The following is a 22,330-nucleotide window of genomic DNA, read 5'->3' as shown; positions in this document are numbered from 1 at the left end:
CTGGTCGACTGGCAGATCTGGGAGAGTCTGGTCGACTGGCAGATCTGGGAGAGTCTGGTCGACTGGCAGATCTGGGAGAGTCTGGTCGACTGGCAGATCTGGGAGAGTCTGGTCGACTGGCAGATCTGGGAGAGTCTGGTCGACTGGCAGATCTGGGAGAGTCTGGTCGACTGGCAGATCTGGGAGAGTCTGGTCGACTGGCAGATCTGGGAGAGTCTGGTCGACTGGCAGATCTGGGAGAGTCTGGTCGACTGGCAGATCTGGGAGAGTCTGGTCGACTGGCAGATCTGGGAGAGTCTGGTCGACTGGCAGATCTGGGAGAGTCTGGTCGACTGGCAGATCTGGGAGAGTCTGGTCGACTGGCAGATCTGGGAGAGTCTGGTCGACTGGCAGATCTGGGAGAGTCTGGTCGACTGGCAGATCTGGGAGAGTCTGGTCGACTGGCTGCTCCATGCTGACTGGCTGCTCCATGCTGACTGGCGGCCCTGGCTGCTCCATGCTGACTGGCGGCCCTGGCTGCTCCATGCTGACTGGCGGCCCTGGCTGCTCCATGCTGACTGGCTGCTCCATGCTGACTGGCAGCTCTGGCTGCTCCATGCTGACTGGCTGCTCTGGCTGCTCCATGCTGACTGGCTGCTCCATGCTGACTGGCGGCCCTGGCTGCTCCATGCTGACTGGCGGCCCTGGCTGCTCCATGCTGACTGGCGGCCCTGGCTGCTCCATGCTGACTGGCGGCCCTGGCTGCTCCATGCTGACTGGCGGCCCTGGCTGCTCCATGCTGACTGGCGGCCCTGGCTGCTCCATGCTAACTGGCAGCTCTGGCGGCTCCTTGCCGACTGGCAGCTCTGGCGGCTCCTTGCAGACTGGCAGCTTTGGCGGCATCCTGCAGACAGGCAGCTCTGGCGGCTCCTTGCAGACTGGCAGCTCCTTGCAGACTGGCAGCTCCTTGCAGACTGGCAGCTCCTTGCAGACTGGCAGCTCCTTGCAGACTGGCAGCTCCTTGCAGACTGGCAGCTCCTTGCTAACTGGCAGCTCTATGCTAACTGGCAGCTCTATGCTAACTGGCAGCTCTATGCTAACTGGCAGCTCTTTGCAAACTGGCAGTTCTGAACAGGCGGGAGACTCCGGCAGCGCTGTAGAGAAGGAAGGCTCTAACAGCGCTAAACAGGCGGGAGACTCCGACAACGCTGGAGAGGAGGAGGGCTCCGACAGCGCTGGACAGGCGAGGCGCACTGTAGGCCTGATGCGTGGTGCTGGCACTGGTGGTACTGGGCCGAGGACACGCACAGGAAGCCTGGTGCGGGGAGCTGCTACCGGAGGGCTGGGGTGTGGAGGTGGTACTGGAAAAACCGGACCGTGCAGGCGCACTGGAGCTCTTGAGCACCGAGCCTGCCCAACCTTACCTGGTTGAATGCTCACGGTCGCCCTGCCAGTGCGGGGAGGTGGAATAGCCCGCACTGGACTATGCAGGCGAACCGGAGACACCGAGCGCAAGGCTGGTGCCATGTAAACCGGCCCAAGGAGACGCACTGGGGACCAGCTGCGTAGAGCCGGCTTCATGGCATTCGGCTCGACGCTCAATCTAGCCCGGCAGACACGCGGAGCTGGAATATACCGCACCGGGCTATGCACCCGCACTGGAGACACCGTGCGCACCACTGCATAACACGGTGCCTGTCCGGTCTCTCTAGCCCCCCGGTAAGCACAGGGAGTCTGCCCAGGTCTCCTACCTGGCATAGCCATACTCCCTGTTAGCCCCCCCCCAAGACATTTTTGGGGCTGCCTCTCAAGCTTCCATCCGCGTCGCCGTGCTGCCTTCTCATACCAGCGCCTCTCTGCTTTCACCGCCTCCATTCTACGGTAACCTTCCTCGCACTGCTCCAGCGAATCCCAGGCGGGCTCCGGCACTCTCCCTGGGTCGGCCGCCCACCTGTCGATCTCCTCCCAAGTAGTATACTCCATACTGTACTCCTCCTTGGGCTGTTCCTGTTGTTTCTTCTCCCGCTGCACCTTAGTGCGGCTACACTCCCCTGGTTTAGCCCAGGGTCCTCTCCCGTCGAGGATTTCCTCCCATGTCCAGAAATCCTTATTGCGCTTCTCCTCGCGCTGCTCCTGCCTGTTGACACGCTGCTTGGTCCGTTGGTGGTGGGTGATTCTGTAACGGTTTTCCGTATGAGAAGGAGAGTCGGACCAAAATGCGGCGTGTCTATTGCAATCCATGTTTAATGAAGTAACACACTAAACACAAACACTATCAAAACAATAAACTTAACGAAAACCGAAACAGCCTATACTTGTGTAACCTAACACAGACCAATGACATCAGGACACTAAGGACACAAAGGACAATCACCCACGACAAACTCAAAGAATATGGCTGCCTAAATATGGTTCCCAATCAGAGACAACGATAAACACCTGCCTCTGATTGAGAACCACTTCAGACAGCCATAGACTTAGCTAGAACACCCCACTAGCTACAATCCCCATACAAACACACCACATACAAAAACCCATGCCACACCCTGGCCTGACCAAATAAATAAAGATAAACACAAAATACTTTGACCAGGGTGTGACAAGCGGTCTCTCAGTCAATGTTTTCCTCAGCTGGTGTGTCATCTTTGGAAGATTCTTTATGAATGAAATCCCTTTGTGCTAAGTGAGAAAGAACACTATCATTGAAATAAGAGGAATTGTGCATTCCTAGATCACTTTGCACTAAGTGATCAAGCGCATGCCCTACCGCATAGTGCGATGCGGGTGGACCGGTTAGGACATCATGTTAGACTAGAATCTCAGGTTAAGGATAGCCTTATTAACCTGCGGACATGAAGAACTTTCTCATACAGTTGAACCTAAGTATCATAGCAAAACTGTGTTTACTTTTTACGTGGGTAAGATACCAATTTGGATTAGTTCTCCAGTGGTTCAACGACAAATTAGGGAATATTTTAACAGCCATGCAATTACATGGTTTAGATTATAGGAACTGATCCCTCCTCAAATTTGTGTGTGTTTATGTGTGCGTGTGTGTGTGTGTGTGTGTGTGTGTGTGTGTGTGTGTGTGTGTGTGTGTGTGTGTGTGTGTGTGTGTGTGTGTGTGTGTGTGTGTGTGTGTGTGTGTGTATGTGTGTGCGTGCGTGCGTGCGTGTGAGAGAGAGAGGGAGGGAGAGAGAGAGAGAGAGAGAGAGAGAGAGAGTGAGAGAGAGAGAGAGAGATAGAGAGTGTGTGTGTGAGATAGGAACTCTAGATGGGATCATCCTGGAGGAAAAAGGGTTCTCCAGCCACCACATGCTACACAGGGCCTTTGAAGGTGATGGTAAGCAAATGGGGTCTGAGTGTTGCCGAGGACGTGTCACAATGGCACCGCTTAACAAATGGGGTCCGAGTGTTGCCGAGGACGTGTCACAATGGCACCGCTTAACAAATGGGGTCCGAGTGTTGCCGAGGACGTGTCACAATGGCACCGCTTAACAAATGGAGATTTTCCCGAAGAAGGCACTCTCAGTGTGGTTAAGTTGAAATTAGCCCGACAACAGTTGGAGAAAGTAGGGAAAGACAAGACAAATCATATACGCTGGGATCATTTTAGAAAGTGGGAAATTGAAGCAGAGACAAGGACAGAGAGAGAGAGGAAAAGTGCAGAGAAGGGTGCAGAGGTAATGATGAAAGCTGAAGAAAAGAAAGGCAAAGCAAGTGGGAACAGACGTAAAGACGAACTGTATTAACATCATCCACCACCCTACGCTCCCCCACCTCAACCAACCACTACGGTACCACCTCCACACCCAGGACCCCCAGCAGCAGGAGTGGGGGCTGTGTGGGCAGACAGCGAGAATCTGAGGAAGATGAAGAAGAAAAAGACACGCCTCTAACCACCACACACACTGAGTTCCAGAGTAGAATTCCATCTCCTCTGACCACAACACACTGAGTTCCAGAGTAGAATACCAACTCCTCTGACAACCACACACACTGAGTTCCAGAGTAGAATACCAACTCCTCTGACCACAACACACTGAGTTCCAGAGTAGAATACCAACTCCTCTGACCACCACACACACTGAGTTCCAGAATAGAATACCAACTCCTCTGACCACCACACACACTGAGTTCCAGAATAGAATACCAACTCCTCTGACCACCACACACACACTGAGTTCCAGAGTAGAATACCAACTCCTCTGACCACCACACACACTGAGTTCCACCCCTTGACCACAGTCTGGCCACATGCTGTTCACACTGAACGACAACAAGCTGCAGGAAGGGAGAAACAGCTAATGTTTTATGAGGGAGGGAACAGAGGGAACTCAGGAGACAGAGGAAGAGGAAGGTAGGATGGAAAAACAAGTGGAGGAAGGGGCGGAGGAGGAGAAAGATGTTTAGGAGGAAGAGGGGAACAATGGAGGTGTAATAACTGTCAACAGCCTGGCCACATTTAAAAAAAATTGACCCCAGAACAGGGGTGATGTGAGTGGCTATGATGAAGCTGAGTACAGTGATACCTACTAACCACCACCACCACATGTGACAGAATCTAACCCACAGACTAGAGTGGGAGGCTCGAGATAGGATGAGGAGGAGGTAGAAGGAAAAGACAGCCAACAATGCCACTTTGGTGAGTTTCCAATTTGATCTTCTAACAGTGCAGATTCACCTAATATAGATGTGTGTGTGGGCGGTGTGAAAATGTATTTCCTGGTCGATTCAGCGGCAACCATCTCTATTTTATCTAAATATAACAATTTTAAAGTTCCATTGTCAAAATATGTAATAAAGACTATTTGGGGCATCTGGCATTCCAATGGTAGAGAACCTTACCAAACACCTTTCGGTCCAACTTGGTGATATTTTAAATCATAGTTTTGTTCATTCTCCTAAATGCCCTGTATATTTAATGGAAAGAGACCTATTGTGTAAGTTAGGAATGAACATTTCTTGCAGTGAGGAAGGTCTGGTAGTATCTGCTCCAAGCATTGGTATATATACCACACTGGACTTCCAGTACCAGGCCAGTTTTCAGACCCCTTTGACCCACTGAATGCATTTGCTCGACCAGACCAAACTAAGCCTGACCATTTACACTACCCCGCCAACTTTAGTCATGGTCGAAGGGACCATTTGTTTGAATCACTGTGGCATTGTGAGACAGAGCAGGAAGAGTTATGTGTTATATGTATGAAGGAACTTTGGGTGTGGTAGCTGATGTGAACTTAACCATTGAACAGCAACAGTTTTTCTCTGTGCCCCAATCAGCTCCCCATATCTCTATCTCCTCCGGCGCCGGAAGAGTGGGTGCCAGAGCAGTCTTCTAGTGAGGCTTCGGATGCACGCATACTACCCACCGCTCCCGAGTATATTACTCACTCATGTCCAGTCCCTAGTTAACAAAGTCGATGAAATCTGGGCAAGAGTTGCTTTCCAAAGAGATATCCGGGATTGTAACATAATCTGTTTCAGGCATACATGGCTAGCTGGGGACATGATGTCGGAGTCCATACAGCCAATTGGATTTTCAGTGCATCGTGCTGAAAGGAACAAACATCTCTCCGGTAAGAAGGGTGGGGGGTGTATGTTTCAAGATTAACGACTGATGGTGTAATTGTAACAACATACAGGAACTCAAGTCCTTTTGTTCACCTGACCTAGAATTCCTCACAATCAAATGCTGACCATATTATCTCCCAAGAGATCTATCCTCGTTTATAGTCACAGCCGAACATATCCCCCCGCAGGCGGATACCAAGACGGTCATCAATGAACTTCTCTGGACTTTATGCAAACTGGAAACTATATATCCTGAGGCTGCATTTATTGTAGCTGGGGATTTTAACAAAGCTAATCTGAGAACAAGGCTACCTAAATTCTATCAGCATATCGATTGCAGTACACAAGCGTGTAACACACTTGACAATTGCTACTCTAACTTCCGCGATGCACACAAGGCCCTCACCCGCCTTCCTTTTGGCAAATCTGACCATGACTCTATCTTGCTGCAGCCCTCCTATAGGCAGAAACTAAAACAGGTCTATCCAACGCTGGTCTGACCAATTGGATTCCACGCTTCAAGATTGCTTCAGATTGCTTCGGATCTAGCAGCGTAAGCATTTCGCTACACTCGCAATAACATCTGCTAACCATGTGTATGTAACCAATAAAATTTGATATGATTTTGGGATTTGAGAGGATACCAAACGGGAAGAATTTGCTACATGGGTTAAGAGCGTGAGGTTGGCAACTGACAGGGAGGCTCAGCCAGACGAGAGGGAATTCTCCCCGGGGGCTCACAGAAAGGATGTGAACCGCACAGATGCAGTGCTCAGAGGAGACAATGAATCCCTGTTCCTGTTCCCATTGCACCTAATCAACCCGCCCCTGACAGCGCACTGTTGTCTCAGGTTCCGGCCTATGGGCTTCACTAAGGATAAATATGACATAGGGAAGATGAGAGGAGCAGCGTCTGTGACCTTCTCTCCTAAAATAACATACCGGTCCCACAAGGCACAGTACCCCTTGCGTAAGGAGGAAGGCATTGGCAAAATCCTGACCTCTCTGCTGAGCAAGGGGGCTGTTGTCACCTGTACGTCATCACCTTGCAACACGCCAATTTGTACCGGTTAGAAAAGCATATGGTGAATGGAGAATGGTACAGGATCTTAGATGCAGTGTACGTCATGACCCCAGTAGTGCCAAACCCAGTCACTATCCTTACTTCTGTCCCGCCAGATTCAAATGGTTCATTTGTTGTTGTTGATTTGTTGTTGTTGATTTGTAGTTGTTGATTTGGCTAATGCATTTTTTAGCATTCCTGTGCACCCAGATTCTCAGTACTGGTTTGTGTTTTCTTTCAAAGACAAAATTATGTTGAGAGCCCTGTAATTTTTACAGATGAACTGAGCACTCTTGTTCAGTATGTTGAGGACCTCCTTCTTTGCTCTCCTGACAGAGAATTATGTGAAATTGATACTGTTGCACTGCTACATTTTCTAGCTGATAACGGCCCCAAGGCCTTGAAAAACAAATGAACATCTGTCCAACAGACTGTTAAATATTTGGGACACGTTATCACATCAGGGGGAAGAAGCTTTGCTACAGGGTTAAAGCTATTTCACAAGTTCATAAACTATGCACCAAGGAACATGTGTTGACACTGCTGGGACTGGCAGGCTATTGTAGAGTTTGGTTAATTGATTATGCTGAAATTGGCCAACCTCTCTCTGATCTCATTCATTTTAAACCCATGGCCACGGGAGATCAGATAGAGTGGACTGAATATGGTGAAGAATCGTTCATTCGGCTTAAACAGGTCATGGGAGATCAGATAGAGTGGACTGAGGATGGTGAAGAATTGTTCATTCGGCTTAAACAGTTCATGGGGGATCAGATGGAGTGGACTGAAGATGGTGAAGAATCGTTCATTCGGCTTAAACAATTCATGGGAGATCAGATAGAGTGGACTAAAGATGGTGAAGAATCGTTCATTCGGCTTAAACAGGTCATGGGAGATCAGATAGAGTGGACGGAATATGGTGAAGAATTGTTCATTCGGCTTAAACAGGTCATGGGAGATCAGATAGAGTGGACTGAGGATGGTGAAGAATTGTTCATTCGGCTTAAACAGTTCATGGGGGATCAGATGGAGTGGACTGAAGATGGTGAAGAATCGTTCATTCGGCTTAAACAGGTCATGGGAGATCAGATAGAGTGGACTAAAGATGGTGAAGAATCGTTCATTCGGCTTAAACAGACACTTTTCGTCACGGTCTTGTTTGGGGTTCCCTGATCACTCCAAACCTTTCCATTAGTTTGTTTTGGAAAATAATGGGTTCATGTCAGCAGTACTGACACAAACTGTGGTAAGATGAGACCTGTTGGTTTCTACTGGAAACGTCTCCATACTGCACTGCTCCCCTGCCTCCGCTCTGTGGCGGCAGCAACGGCCACTGGCCTGTGTTGACATTGTAGCGGCCCTTAACTGCTTAACTTAACTATGCAGCCCTTAACTGTTAATTTGCCTCATTATGTCTTCTCCCTCGACCACAGGCAAGGACAGCACATCTCACCCCTGCAAGGCTGCTACATAGGCAGAATGTGTTACTTACAATGTGGCATGTTACTCTGAACCGATGTACGGTCTTAAACCCTGCAACCTGACACCCCACACAGTCTGACGGCGATGCACATGACTGCAGTGAGGTGGTTGACCTCTTGTGTAAACCACGCCCTGACCTCCAAGATGTGACTGTTCCTAACGGGGATCTAATCTGTTTTGTTGATGGTCGTGCAAAACGTTCTTCATCAGGGGATCCAGTTGCATCGTATGCTGTGTGTACACCCCCCAGTATTGAGGAGGCAGCCAGACTGCCCTCCTACTTCTCTGCACAGGCAGCAGAGCTGTTTGCTCTCACACATGCCTTTGTGTTGGGAAAGGGACAGTCACTCACAGTGTACACTGACTCTCAGTGCGCTTTAGGTGTCTGTCACATTTTTTGGAACACTGTGGGCAACATCGTGTTTTCCTCAACTCAACTGCTAAACCAATAGCACACCATAACACGGTTCAGTAACTGCTTGAGGCAGCACTCCTGCCCTCCACACTTGCTGTTTGTAAATGTGCATCTCATACTAAACACACTGATGCTGTATCTCTAGGAAATGCTGCTGCAGAACGTGCAGCGAAAGCGACTGCTGATTCCCCCACCTCCCTTCTCCATGTGATGTCATGCATCGACCCTGCAACCTCTCTTTCCTTTAATGATGTCTCTCTGCTACAACAGGGGGCTGATGGAGTGGAGAAGAAACGTTGGCAGTGAACATGTGTAACTCTGAGGGTGTCTGGAAGGGCCCGACCGGCCTCCCTTTACCCCCTCCAGTGGCTTTTCCCTACCTTGCGAAATTGTCACACGGTTTGGACCATGTGTCAAAAGGGGTGGATGTATAAATATGTTTGGGTCTACATTTGGGTTTACTCATTTTGCTGAATGTTTTAGTAAACAATGTTGTAACGATCTGGGTGTAGTGGGTGCGAAGTCAGGCGCAGGAAACAGAGAGTTCAGGGTAGTGCTCTTTAATGCACAAACGGCGAACATAAGCCACCCCACGAAACACTGGGCGCTCACAAAAAACAAATGCCCCAAACACGGGGACTAAAACAGTCCAGCAAAAACCCACGAACAGGAACAAACACATTCACCTCAAACGTGCACAAATGGCACACAAACAATCCCGCACAAAGAAACAGGCGGGCCGGCTGGCTAATAAAGCCCAACTAATCACCACAATGCATAACAGGTGTCACCCAGAAACAGACAAGGAGTGGGAGGAAAGAATCAGTGGCAGCTAGTAGGCCGGCGACGATGACCGCTGAGCGCCACCTGAACGGGAAGGGGAGCCACCTTCGGTAGGAGTCATGACATATGTTCTATCTGTTCAGCCCATAATGTTGGAAGAGCTACACCCAGGCTTATTTCAGCTCACCCCACACCTGAGATGCCTTTCAGTCACTTGATGAGTATTGTCTGGTAATAACGGACATGTTTTCTAAACGGATAGAATGTTTTCCATGCAGGCATGGGTCATCAACTACAGTAGCTAAGGCACTAATGAGAGAAACTGTTCTCAGTTGGGGGCTTCTGGCAAAACTCTCAAGCGACAACGGCTCACATTTTTGAAAATAATGTAATAAAGAGTTTATCCGAGTGTCTGGGCGTTGACCTGCGCACTCACTGTTCATATCATCCGGCCATTGGGGGCGCAGTAGAACGCACCAACCAAACCGTGAAAACGAAGCTATGTAAAGTTATGGCTGAGCAAAGGCTGAGGAAAATTGTGGAGGAGATTTCTCTCCCATTGGGTAGAGCCCATTGTTCTACTGGACTGTCGCCTCATGAAATACTTACAGGAAGGCCGATGAAGATGTGCTACTGAAGCTGGCCCAGCTTACCTTGACCGGTGTGGACGAACAGATGGTAAAGTACATGATCAAACTTAAGAGCTGCCCTGTCCGAGCCAAAGGGAAGACAGCTGCATAAGATCTCCCCTGGCGACTGGATCATGGTGAAGGATCTCAGATGAAAGCACTGGAACCAACCTCGGTGGAGGGGGCCAAACCAAGGGCTGCTGACCACTCCGACTGCGGTCTGGATCGCTGAAAGGGACAATTGGATCCCGCTGCCGGAAGGTGGGCAACCCTGAGGACGATCAGATCTGAGGTGATGGCAGCAATTCACACTTTTCATCCTGAAACTGGACTGCTGCTCTGTTCAACAGGACAGATTGGTGTCAAAAGTGGGATGGTAGGATTGAGTGGCAATGAACATTCGGACAATTCACCAGCTCACCCCCATGACCCTCCCCCAATCTACTTTGATGAATTTATGTATTTTATCCATAACAAGGTGCCTCAAACCAATGGACAATGACATCGTGTTTGTGGACTGACACCTAAATCGGTGTCAGAGTTTTTTCCCCTGATGGCAGTAAGACTTACTGACTGTAAAACGTTCAAGATGTTTCATTCATCAATTGTTCCCTACACTGTTTTGTAAGACCAATCACTGAGAGCTATGCAAATACTACAACTCCAAAAATGTGTGAACTGAACTGCAGACGAACGCCTGGCTTTAATTGTTCCTGATACTGTTGTTATTGATGTTATTCCTGAATCTTTCTCTTGGTGTGTGAGATTCACTGGTTCTGACATTGGGAGTGTTAGATAGCCAACTCTGTAAAAAAGGGTGTTATGGGAAACATTCATTGTATGTGTCCACGTAAATCAAATCAAATCAAATCAAATTGTATTGTAGACCTTACAGTGAAATGCTTACTAACAAACCCTTCACCAACAATGCAGTTTTAAGAAAAATAAGTGTTCAGTAAAAAATAGATGGGTAAAAAATAAGAGTAACAAATAAATGAGTATGCCCTCTGACCTTGTAATCCTGTGTGAAACGGTCCTATTATAATCTCCTGTTCTTGGGAGTATCATCATGTGTTCCAAAACAGCTTGCACCTGCGTCTTTGTATAGATAAAGTCCCGCCCAAGAACAGGAAACTATAAAGATATGTGCTTACCACCCAATGCTTCAGAATTCAGACTGTCTACACTGCACTGTGTAACTGTTCCTTCTGAGCTCGGAAATAAATCATCTTAGTTTGACTTGGTCTCCAGCAAATCCTTATTTTAGAATATCCACACCAGTCAGCAAGAAAGAGGTGCTGATCATGGACTACAGGAAATGGAGGCCGACAGCGGGTCGAGAGCTTCACGTTCCTTGGTGTCCTTTTATAGAAAGAACGACAATGCCTCTTCCCCCTCAGGAGGCTGAAACAATTTCGGCATGGGCTCCCAGACCCTCAAAAAGTTCTACAGCGTCTTGACAGCATCACCACTTGGTATGACACATGCTTGGCATCCGACCGCAAGGCGCTACAGAGGGTAGTGCGCACGGGCCAGTACATCACTGAGGCAGAGCTCCCTGCCATCCAGGACCTCTATACCAGGCGGTGTCAGAGGAAGGCCCTAAAAATGGTCAAAAGACTCCAGCCACCCCAGTCATAGACTGTTCTCTCTACTAACGCATGGCAAGCAGTACCGACGCAGCAAGTCTGGAACCAACAGGGCCCTGAACAGCTTCTACCCCCAAGCAATAAGACTGATACCTACTTAATCCGGGTAGTTATTGGTTAACTATTGACTCTTTCTGCATTGACCCTTTGCATACTAACTCTTTGACTCATTCACTGCTGCTACTGTTTATTGTTCATCATGTTGCCATGTTACTTGACCCCTACACATATTTACACATCTACCTCAGTTACTTCGTACCACTGCACATCAACTCAGTACCCCGTGTGTATAGCCAAGTTATCGTTTCTCATTGTGCATCTATTCCTTGTGTTACTTTTTCTCAATTTCTCTCTCTCCATTGTTGAAAAGGGCCCTTAAGCATTCCACTGTTAGTCTAAACCTGTTGTTTACAAAGCATGTGACAAATAACATTTGATTTGAGTGTTAAGAGGAAATGACAGAACATTATTCTGTCTCCTCTCCTCTATCTCTGCACCGCTGGCCTGGGAGCAGCTAGGCTGTGATGTAAATCCGCATTCATCATCCTGCCACTGTCATCTTAGAGAGAAAAAGAGAGAAAGAGAGAGAGAAAGGGAGAGAGCAAGAGCATATGTGTGTCTGTGTGTTGGAAGAGATAAGATGTTTTGTTAGTCCACAATCATGAACACCTATGTGACATAACATGATATGTCTGAGGCTACACTTGTGTGTACCAATATGAGTGTGTGTATGAATCAAAATAGGTTCTGTGGACATGACTATCCCTTGTCCCAAGACACATCCTATAGCAGAGGTTCCCAAACTCGGTCCTGGGGCCCCTCCTGGGGGCACGTTTTGGTTTTTGCCTTAGCACAACACAGCTGATTCAAATCATCAAAGCTTGATAATGAGTTGGTTATTTGAATCAGCTGTGTAGTGCTAGGGAATAAACCAAAACATGCACCCGGGAGGCCAGGATCCAGTTTGGGAACCCCTGTCCTAGAGTACAAGACGCTCCAAGTGCCTCTCCTCTCCCTCCTGAGGGGCTCAAACAAAAGCACTCCAGCCCAGAGAGCAAACATAATATTCTTCCAGTGTCCTCCACCAACCACAGACCTGTCTAAGTCCAGACATGAAGAGAAAACTCAAACTGATCCAATCAGAACGAGAGAATCACTCGTGTCATGTGGATTAGGGTAGTGTTAAATTATTCAGAGTCAGACAGAAGAGTGCCAGGTCTGGACCATATCTCTGACTGGTACTCTCCACTGCCAGACAGACAGAGCACACCATGAATTGTCAATGAGACCACTGTGAGCACAGCACAGCTTAGGTCATTCAGCACCCTTTATGGCAATGATTTTTGTGCAAACACACACAGGTACTGTATGTGTGTTTGTGGCCAAGTATGCAAATGTAACTGCACGGGTACACGCATGCAGGCAAGCAAACAGGCAAATATGTGCGCACACACACACAAATATGCGCCCACCCACGCCAACCCACCTATGACAGCCAGTATAGTTCCCTATATTACAAATCACATAACTTTGCTAAAGCAGTTGTTTGACCCCACTACTTCAGAAAAAACTACTTCCACTATCTCTTCTTATCATCCTCCCATCTTCTCATCCTCCCATTCTCCCTTCTTCCCATCTTCTCATCCTCCCATTCTCCCTTCTTCTCATCCTCCCATCTTCTCGTCCTCCCATCTTCTCATCCTCCCATTCTCCCTTTTCCCATCCTCCCATTCTTCCTTCTTCCCATCTTCTCATCCTCCCATTCTCCCTTCTTCCCATCTTCTCATCCTCCCATTCTCCCTTCTTCCCATCTTCTCATCGTCCCATTCTCCCTTCTTCCCATCTTCTCATCCTCCCATTCTCCCATCCTCCCATTCTCCCTTCTTCCCATCTTCTCATCGTCCCATTCTCCCTTCTTCCCATCTTCTCATCCTCCCATTCGCCCTTCTTCCCATCTTCTCATCCTCCCATTCTCCCATCCTCCCATTCTCCCTTCTTCCCATCTTCTCATCCTCCCATTCGCCCATCTTCTCATCGTCCCAATCTTCCCTCTTCCCATCTTCTCATCCTCCCATTCGCCCTTCTTCCCATCTTCTCATCCTCCCATTCTCCCATCCTCCCATGCTCCCTTCTTCCCATCTTCTCATCCTCCCATTCTCCCTTTTTCCCATCCTTCCATCTTCCAATATTCCCATCCTCCCTTCTTCCCATCCTCCTTTCTTCCATCCTCCCATTCTTCCCATCCTTTTTATCTTCCCATCTTCTCATCCTCCCATTCTCCCTTTTTCCCATCCTTCCATCTTCCCATCTACCAATATTCCCATACCCCCTTCTTCCCATCCTCCCATCATCCCTTCCTCCCATCTTCACAATCTCCCATCTTCTTAAATGTGGAAGAGAATAAGAGATATATCCCTTATTTTCTGACCCGGGCAGCACCTTTAATCTCCTGAAGAGGTGGTAAACAGAGAGAGTGTGGAAAAGTAGAAGAGACCACATCGCCAGTGATCTCCTGACACATGACATTGTTCACATAATGTGACACTGAAACAGACGATGAAAAAGTGACATTTGATATGATCAAGTGGAGAACATTGGCGGCTTTAAAAGCAAAGTGGAGCGAGTGTCTAACTGACAATGAAACTGACCCACTGTTGTTTCACTCTGGTTTTAAATACATGTTAGGCCCTGGCCTGGTGGCATTGTTGAGATTGAAGTCTTTTAAAATGACTACTCACTGTTGACCGTTTCATGTCATCTATTGTGCAGTATACGTAACTGCCGTGGGGAACAAACCAATGGCAGAACGCTTACATTTCTTCTCCCAAATAAAGACGTTTAATTATGTCCACCGTTATTCTCATACCACCACTTGATGAATCGATCAAAGGCTATGGCTGTGACCGGAGTCACCTTGTAAGTTTCTATGTTTAGATCTTCAACCTTCTGGTGTGGATGCAAAGGAAGCAGGAAAACAGTTAGCGTACAACAGGAAATAAAACTCAAAACACATTTTGTCATTGGATAATATTGCCATTTTTACAACAGTCTTACAAACACATTGCATAAAATCTAAGAAAATATATATATATTTATATATACCTTTAAATCATTATTAAAACATGTGGTTGTGTATTTACATACATGTGAATTTGAATAAATAGCTTTTTCTTTTTTTAAATCAATGTATTCACTTAATGCTTACATAACATATTGTGTCCATATTGTTTGTAGTTGGATAGTTAAATATCATAACTATAAACTCTCCCCAGTTTCCTTACTTTTGACCAAGACTCAAAAGAGACTGGGAAGGGGATTCAAACAAACCACAAGGCTCCAACATCTCACTACATTTGACTTGAAAAAGGTAATTTATGTTTAAGCCGGTATCTGCTGTGTTTACCGCAAATACGATCTCTGTGAAAGTCAGTGAAATTACCTTCAATAAAAGTCAAGTGTAGTGCAATGTCGGCGCATTTGGTTTGAATCCTGGCCCCAGTCCCATCTCACAACAAACCCAACTGTTGTTTCCAGACTGGCCAAACGTTGCTGTTGCTACTGTCAGAGGGCATCCTGATTGGATGGAGGCTGTATGAGGTCACCTTAATGTGGCAGAAGTGGGATGTACTGGAGTCCTGTGAGGGTAAAATTAGTATATCATCCTAGTCAAATAAACATCAGATTGGGTATACCAACCTTATATGAGAAGTCTGTATTGTTCAATAGAATTAAAAGCCTAAAATATTTTTATTTGTAGTCGAATACTTTCCATGGTGATGCTACCCCAGGGCAGTGAAGGGGACATTGCCCTACGTAAGGTGCCATATTTTGGACGGGACGTTAAACGGGTGTCCTGGCTCTCTGTGGTCATTAAAGATCCCATGTCACTTATCATAGAGTAGGGGTGTTAACCCTGGTGTCCTGGCTAAATTCCCAATCTGTCCCTCATACCATCATGGCCACCTAAACATCCCCAGCTTCCAATTGGCTCATTCATCCTCCCTCCTCTCCCCTGTAACTATTCCCCAGGTCGTTGCTGTAAATGAGAATGTGTTGTGTCAACTTACCTGGTAAAATAAGTGATAGTGATGAGTGATTCAGCTCTGACAGACAAAGGAGAATCACTGTACTTTGTGGTAATATTACTTTATATGTTACATTAGACCATGATTTCAGAGCAGGGAAGTTGGCCACAACCTCAAAATGTAGAACATACACATGACCACAGCACTTCAAATTAAAAAGTAGAAAGTCAACCCTGGAGCATTCCCAGATTCAGGATGTGTTTATAAAACAATATAGTTTTATTTTTCATTTTATTGGTATTGTTATATACATGGCATAATTTTGTGCTTTTTTTTATCAAGAAAACATCAGAGGAAAAAAAAAAGAACTGTACTTGAAGTCTGTATAGAGATTTGGACAAGGCTTTAAGCCAGAGACAGTTAGCTTTCCAGTGAGTTAACGATGGTCCATTGAAGAGGATGAAACGTTGGAGGTGATGTGCTTTACCAACAATAGCAAAGGCACCTGTGTATCGCTTTCTTAGAAAAACAAATCAGTCCACGCAAATCTCTCGGTTCAAGTTCGGCCCGGCGGCGGCGCAACACTCATTCCCCGTCTGAGAACGATAGAAAAATAGAAAAAAAGGAGAAAACAAAATTGTCACTTCATATCGTTTTTTTGTTCCATCAAAATTTTGGAAGAAGGGACTTTTTCCCCAAGCCTCATTTTTCAAGGGATTCCTGATTTTTCTTCTTTGTTTGGGAGGACTGTGAGAGAGAGATGACGAAGGGAGGAGAAAGAGAGCAGGAGAGAGAACGACAGAGAGGGTAAGAGAAAGAAATAACAACTGACAGAGAGGGTAAGAGAGAGAGATAACAACTGACAGAGAGGGTAAGAGAGAGAGATAACAACTGACAGAGAGGGTAAGAGAGAGAGATAACAACTGACAGAGAGGGTAAGAGAGAGAGATAACAACTGACAGAGAGGGTAAGAGAGAGAGATAACAACTGACAGAGGGTAAGAGAGAGAGATAACAACTGACAGAGAGGAAGAGGAAAAGTAATACAAAGGAAGAAGGAAGAAGAGAAAAAGAGAGAGATGAGAAAGAGAGAGATGAGAAAGAGAGAGATGAGAAAGAGAGAGATGAGAAAGAGAGAGATGAGAAAGAGAGAGATGAGAAAGAGAGAGATGAGAAAGAGAGAGATGAGAAAGAGAGAAAGAGAGAGATGAGAAAGAGAGAGATGAGAAAGAGAGAAAGAGAGAGTGACCACAGAGAAAGAAAGAAAATGAAGAATGTCTGTCAAAGAAAGTAAATATATCGATGGATGGGGAACAGTATGGATGGGGATCAGGGTCTGTTGGGGTCCTGGTATCCTGGACTGGGATCCTAATGAGGGGAAGGCCTTTCTGGTGTTCAGCGGTCCGCTGGCCCCCCCTCTCTCAGCTCCACAGACACACGTTGCTGGTCGTCTGGCAGGTGGAGCCCTTCTCAGCCGGGGACAGGTAGAGCTTGCCGCTTGGGCACACGCACAGCTCGTACACAGTCTGTTTGGGGTACGTGGTGCCCGGCGCCCCGTGCAGCGGGTCTGCCGCTGTCCCGTGAGGAATGTTCCCCAGCCGAATTGTGTTGGAATCTAAAAAGATCTGGAGAGTGAGAGAAAAGGAAAGAATGAGAGAGAAAGAGGGAGAAAAGGACAATAACATATAAGATATAAAACAGAAGGAAGTGAATACAGACAGAGAGACAGACAGACAGAGAGACAGACAGACAGACAGACAGACAGACAGACAGACAGACAGACAGACAGACAGACAGACAGACAGAGAGAAAGAGAGAGACAGGCAGACAGACAGACAGAGAGAAAGAGACAGACAGACAGACAGACAGACAGACAGACAGACAGAGAGAGAGAGAGAGAGAGAGCGAGACAGACAGACAGACAGACAGACAGACAGACAGACAGACAGACAGACAGACAGACAGACAGACAGACAGACAGCAAAGTCATTCTGGTCACTTAATGGTTCCTCACTCCTGCACTATCTAGCTCTCCATGTCGTGACACTCGTATAATACAGGCTCTCTAAATTGGCCGCCAGAGGACAGACACTTCCTGTCCAGTTAAACCATAGAAACAGAATGGAATTACCATGGAAATGATCACAATACCAGGCAGCCATTGTGAGAGTACCCATGAGTTTACCAGTCAAATTGCCAGGGTTAGAGGTTCCAAGCCCTTTCTATGGATTCCATTTCTGAGTTCAACACCCTTATGCGACCATGGCCTCTCCATCTGTCAAGAGAAAACACCTGTGCAGAAGCACCAGCAGCAGTCAGTCAGTAGCATCTCCTCTCCCCGAGTAATGAGCACCATACACTCCATTAGAAGAGCCTTCACTAGGAGTGTGTATCGTTTATGAAGTGTCATACACACCACTAACGACGCAATGGAGGGGCGAGAGTGAGAAGGAGAGAGGGAAATATGAAGAGAGAGAGAGAGAGAGAGAGATGGAGATAGAGAGGGGAAGAAAGAGGGATAGGGAGAGATTTGTATTTCAAAAGCTGAGTGCTCCTGGTATTGCGATTGAAACAGGCAGCGATCAACTTAGAACTCATTAGATCCCCTCTTATTTATGGACGGATATTTACTTATTTATCCATTTCTTTATTTATATCTGTATTTATCTAAGTATAAAGTAACAAGAGCACTCCTTGACAGCCTTAAGTAGCTCGCTACCAGGTAATCTTTCCCGGCATTTACCCACCATCATTCATGTACCCCATTTTCATGATGAAGGAGAAAAGAGAAATATACTAAATGGAGAGAGTGACATTGCAGAGAGAGAGAGAGAGAAATAAAGAGAGAGAGGGAAAGTGTAGGAACCAGGAAAGAGAGCGCCGGTATTCAGATATAAGCCGGCGGTGGCGAACCAATTAGTGTAAGTAATGGCGTCTCCGTGAGCTGACAGGGCATATCTCCACCAGCGTAAACACAAACAAAAGCCCAGACACACTCCTCCCTCCCCGACTCCCTCCCTCCAGCATGATGATGGATCAGAGACGGCAGCCGCCGCCATGTTTATCTTCTTTCCTTTGATTACCTGGAGCACCACTAATAGTGCATAGTCCACAGGTCTGGCCTGGTCTGACCTGGCCGTTAGCTAACACCACAGGTCTGGCCTGGTCTGCCCTGGCCGTTAGCTAACACCACAGGTCTGGCCTGGTCTGCCATGGATGTTAGCTATCTTCACAGGTCTGGCCTGGTCTGCCATGGCCGTTAGCTAACTCCACAGGTCTGGCCTGGTCTGCCATGGCCGTTAGCTAACTCCACAGGTCTGGCCTGGTCTGCCATGGCCGTTAGCTAACTCCACAGGTCTGGCCTGATCTGCTCGCTAGCTAGCTAACTCCACAGGTCTTGCCTGGTCTGCCATGGCCGTTAGCTAACTCCACAGGTCTGGCCTGATCTGCTCGCTAGCTAGCTAACTCCACAGGTCTGGCCTGATCTGCTCGCTAGCTAGCTAACTCCACGGGTCTGGCCTGATCTGCTCGCTAGCTAGCTAACTCCACAGGTCTGGCCTGGTCTGCTCGCTAGCTAGCTAGCTAACTACACAGGTCTGGCCTGGTCTGCCCTGGCCGCTAGCTGACTTCACAGAATTTAAGCCACCATGTTAGGCACAGCGTTACAGGGGTCTGGCAGGTAGCAGCATTTTACAGACAAGATGCTAAATAGCTGATAATGTACCTTAGGGGCGTGTTTCTCAAACCAGCCCTCCAGTCCTTCGACACTGGCACGTCCGATTCAACTCGTCCCGTCAACTAATAATCAAGCTCTTCATTAGCTGAATCAGGCGTGCTCGTGTTGAAATACATCCAATGTGTGAAATGACGGGTGGTCCCTGAGGGTTGCATCGAAAAACACCAGACCACAAAGCAACATGGAATAGGCCCCTGTGTTTTGCACAATCATGTGACATTGCAAGATGTAATCCCGCATTTTAAGGCTTAACCAGAAATGAGAATTTGACCAAAAATGAAAGCGATGGTGCTGGACCATGTGACAGAAAAAGAAAAATCCAATCCAGGCACGTTACATGCCTGTGCATTACACAGGGCCCTAGGTTGAGCAGTGGTGATCTACCGTAGAGTAATATCAACTTTCAAGAGTTGTGTACATATCAAACTGTAGTTCTCCACCCCTCTCATTGGGCACCACCCGCTGTCGCACATATTTGTTTTAACCCTGCACTAACACTCGATTCACAACCAGTCAACTAATGGCCAAGTCCTTGATTATCAAATCAAATTGTATTTGTGACATGCACCGAATACAACAGGTGTAGTAGACCTTACAGTGAAATGCTTACTTACAAGCCCTTAACCAACATAAGTGTTAAGTAAACAATAATAATAAATAATAAAGAGCAGCAGTAAAATAACAGTAGTGAGGCTATATACAGGGGGTACAGAGTCAATGTGTAGGCTATATACAGGGGGTACAGAGTCAATGTGGAGGCTATATACAGGGGGTACAGAGTCAATGTGTAGGCTATATACAGGGGGTACAGAGTCAATGTGGAGGCTATATACAGGGGGTACAGAGTCAATGTGGAGGCTATATACAGGGGGTACAGAGTCAATGTGTAGGCTATATACAGGGGGTACAGAGTCAATGTGTAGGCTATATACAGGGGGTACAGAGTCAATGTGGAGGCTATATACAGGGGGTACAGAGTCAATGTGTAGGCTATATACAGGGGGTACAGAGTCAATGTGTAGGCTATATACAGGGGGTACAGAGTCAATGTGTAGGCTATATACAGGGGGTACAGAGTCAATGTGGAGGCTATATACAGGGGGTACAGAGTCAATGTGGAGGCTATATACAGGGGGTACAGAGTCAATGTGGAGGCTATATACAGGGGGTACAGAGTCAATGTGGAGGCTATATACAGGGGGTACAGAGTCAATGTGGAGGCTATATACAGGGGGTACAGAGTCAATGTAGAGGCTATATACAGGGGGTACAGGTACAGAGTCAATGTGGAGGCTATATACAGGGGGTACTGGTACAGAGTCAATGTGTAGGCTATATACAGGGGGTACAGGTACAGAGTCAATGTAGAGGCTATATACAGGGGGTACAGAGTCAATGTAGAGGCTATATACAGGGGGTACAGAGTCAATGTGGAGGCTATATACAGGGGGTACAGAGTCAATGTGGAGGCTATATACAGGGGGTACAGAGTCAATGTGTAGGCTATATACAGGGGGTACAGAGTCAATGTGGAGGCTATATACAGGGGGTACAGAGTCAATGTGGAGGCTATATACAGGGGGTACAGAGTCAATGTGGAGGCTATATACAGGGGGTACAGAGTCAATGTGGAGGCTATATACAGGGGGTACAGAGTCAATGTGTAGGCTATATACAGGGGGTACAGAGTCAATGTGGAGGCTATATACAGGGGGTACAGAGTCAATGTGGAGGCTATATACAGGGGGTACAGAGTCAATGTGGAGGCTATATACAGGGGGTACAGAGTCAATGTGGAGGCTATATACAGGGGGTACAGAGTCAATGTGGAGGCTATATACAGGGGGTACAGAGTCAATGTGGAGGCTATATACAGGGGGTACAGAGTCAATGTGGAGGCTATATACAGGGGGTACAGAGTCAATGTGGAGGCTATATACAGGGGGTACAGAGTCAATGTGGAGGCTATATACAGGGGGTACAGAGTCAATGTGGAGGCTATATACAGGGGGTACAGAGTCAATGTGGAGGCTATATACAGGGGGTACAGAGTCAATGTGGAGGCTATATACAGGGGGTACAGGTACAGAGTCAATGTGGAGGCTATATACAGGGGGTACAGAGTCAATGTGGAGGCTATATACAGGGGGTACAGAGTCAATGTGGAGGCTATATACAGGGGGTACAGAGTCAATGTGGAGGCTATATACAGGGGGTACAGGTACAGAGTCAATGTAGAGGCTATATACAGGGGGTACAGAGTCAATGTGTAGGCTATATACAGGGGGTACAGAGTCAATGTGGAGGCTATATACAGGGGGTACAGAGTCAATGTGGAGGCTATATACAGGGGGTACAGAGTCAATGTGGAGGCTATATACAGGGGGTACAGAGTCAATGTGGAGGCTATATACAGGGGGTACAGAGTCAATGTGGAGGCTATATACAGGGGGTACAGAGTCAATGTGGAGGCTATATACAGGGGGTACAGAGTCAATGTGGAGGCTATATACAGGGGGTACAGGTACAGAGTCAATGTAGAGGCTATATACAGGGGGTACAGAGTCAATGTGTAGGCTATATACAGGGGGTACAGAGTCAATGTGTAGGCTATATACAGGGGGTACAGAGTCAATGTGGAGGCTATATACAGGGGGTACAGGTACAGAGTCAATGTGGAGGCTATATACAGGGGGTACAGAGTCAATGTGGAGGCTATATACAGGGGGTACAGGTACAGAGTCAATGTGGAGGCTATATACAGGGGGTACAGAGTCAATGTGGAGGCTATATACAGGGGGTACAGAGTCAATGTGGAGGCTATATACAGGGGGTACAGGTACAGAGTCAATGTGGAGGCTATATACAGGGGGTACAGAGTCAATGTGGAGGCTATATACAGGGGGTACAGAGTCAATGTGGAGGCTATATACAGGGGGTACAGAGTCAATGTGGAGGCTATATACAGGGGGTACAGGTACAGAGTCAATGTGGAG

General features: G+C 47.3%; 1 protein-coding gene across 1 annotated transcript in view; it reads right to left on the bottom strand.

Annotated features, from left to right (window-relative positions):
• Positions 1–15,848: 15,848 nt before the first annotated feature.
• LOC110534570 (zeta-sarcoglycan) overlaps positions 15,849–22,330 on the bottom strand; it is a 319,301-nt gene continuing 312,819 nt past the window's right edge. The window contains exon 8 of the mRNA XM_090210223.1: positions 15,849–17,223. Coding sequence (XP_090066349.1) covers positions 17,020–17,223 — 204 coding nt within the window. The 3' untranslated portion in view covers positions 15,849–17,019. The remainder of the gene's footprint in view (positions 17,224–22,330) is intronic.

The sequence above is a fragment of the Oncorhynchus mykiss genome, chromosome 19, assembly GCF_057628025.1.
Source record: "Oncorhynchus mykiss isolate SJ-2025 chromosome 19, ASM5762802v1, whole genome shotgun sequence".
NCBI classification, from domain to species: Eukaryota; Metazoa; Chordata; class Actinopteri; order Salmoniformes; family Salmonidae; genus Oncorhynchus; species Oncorhynchus mykiss.
This window is presented reverse-complemented; position numbering and strand designations above follow the sequence as displayed.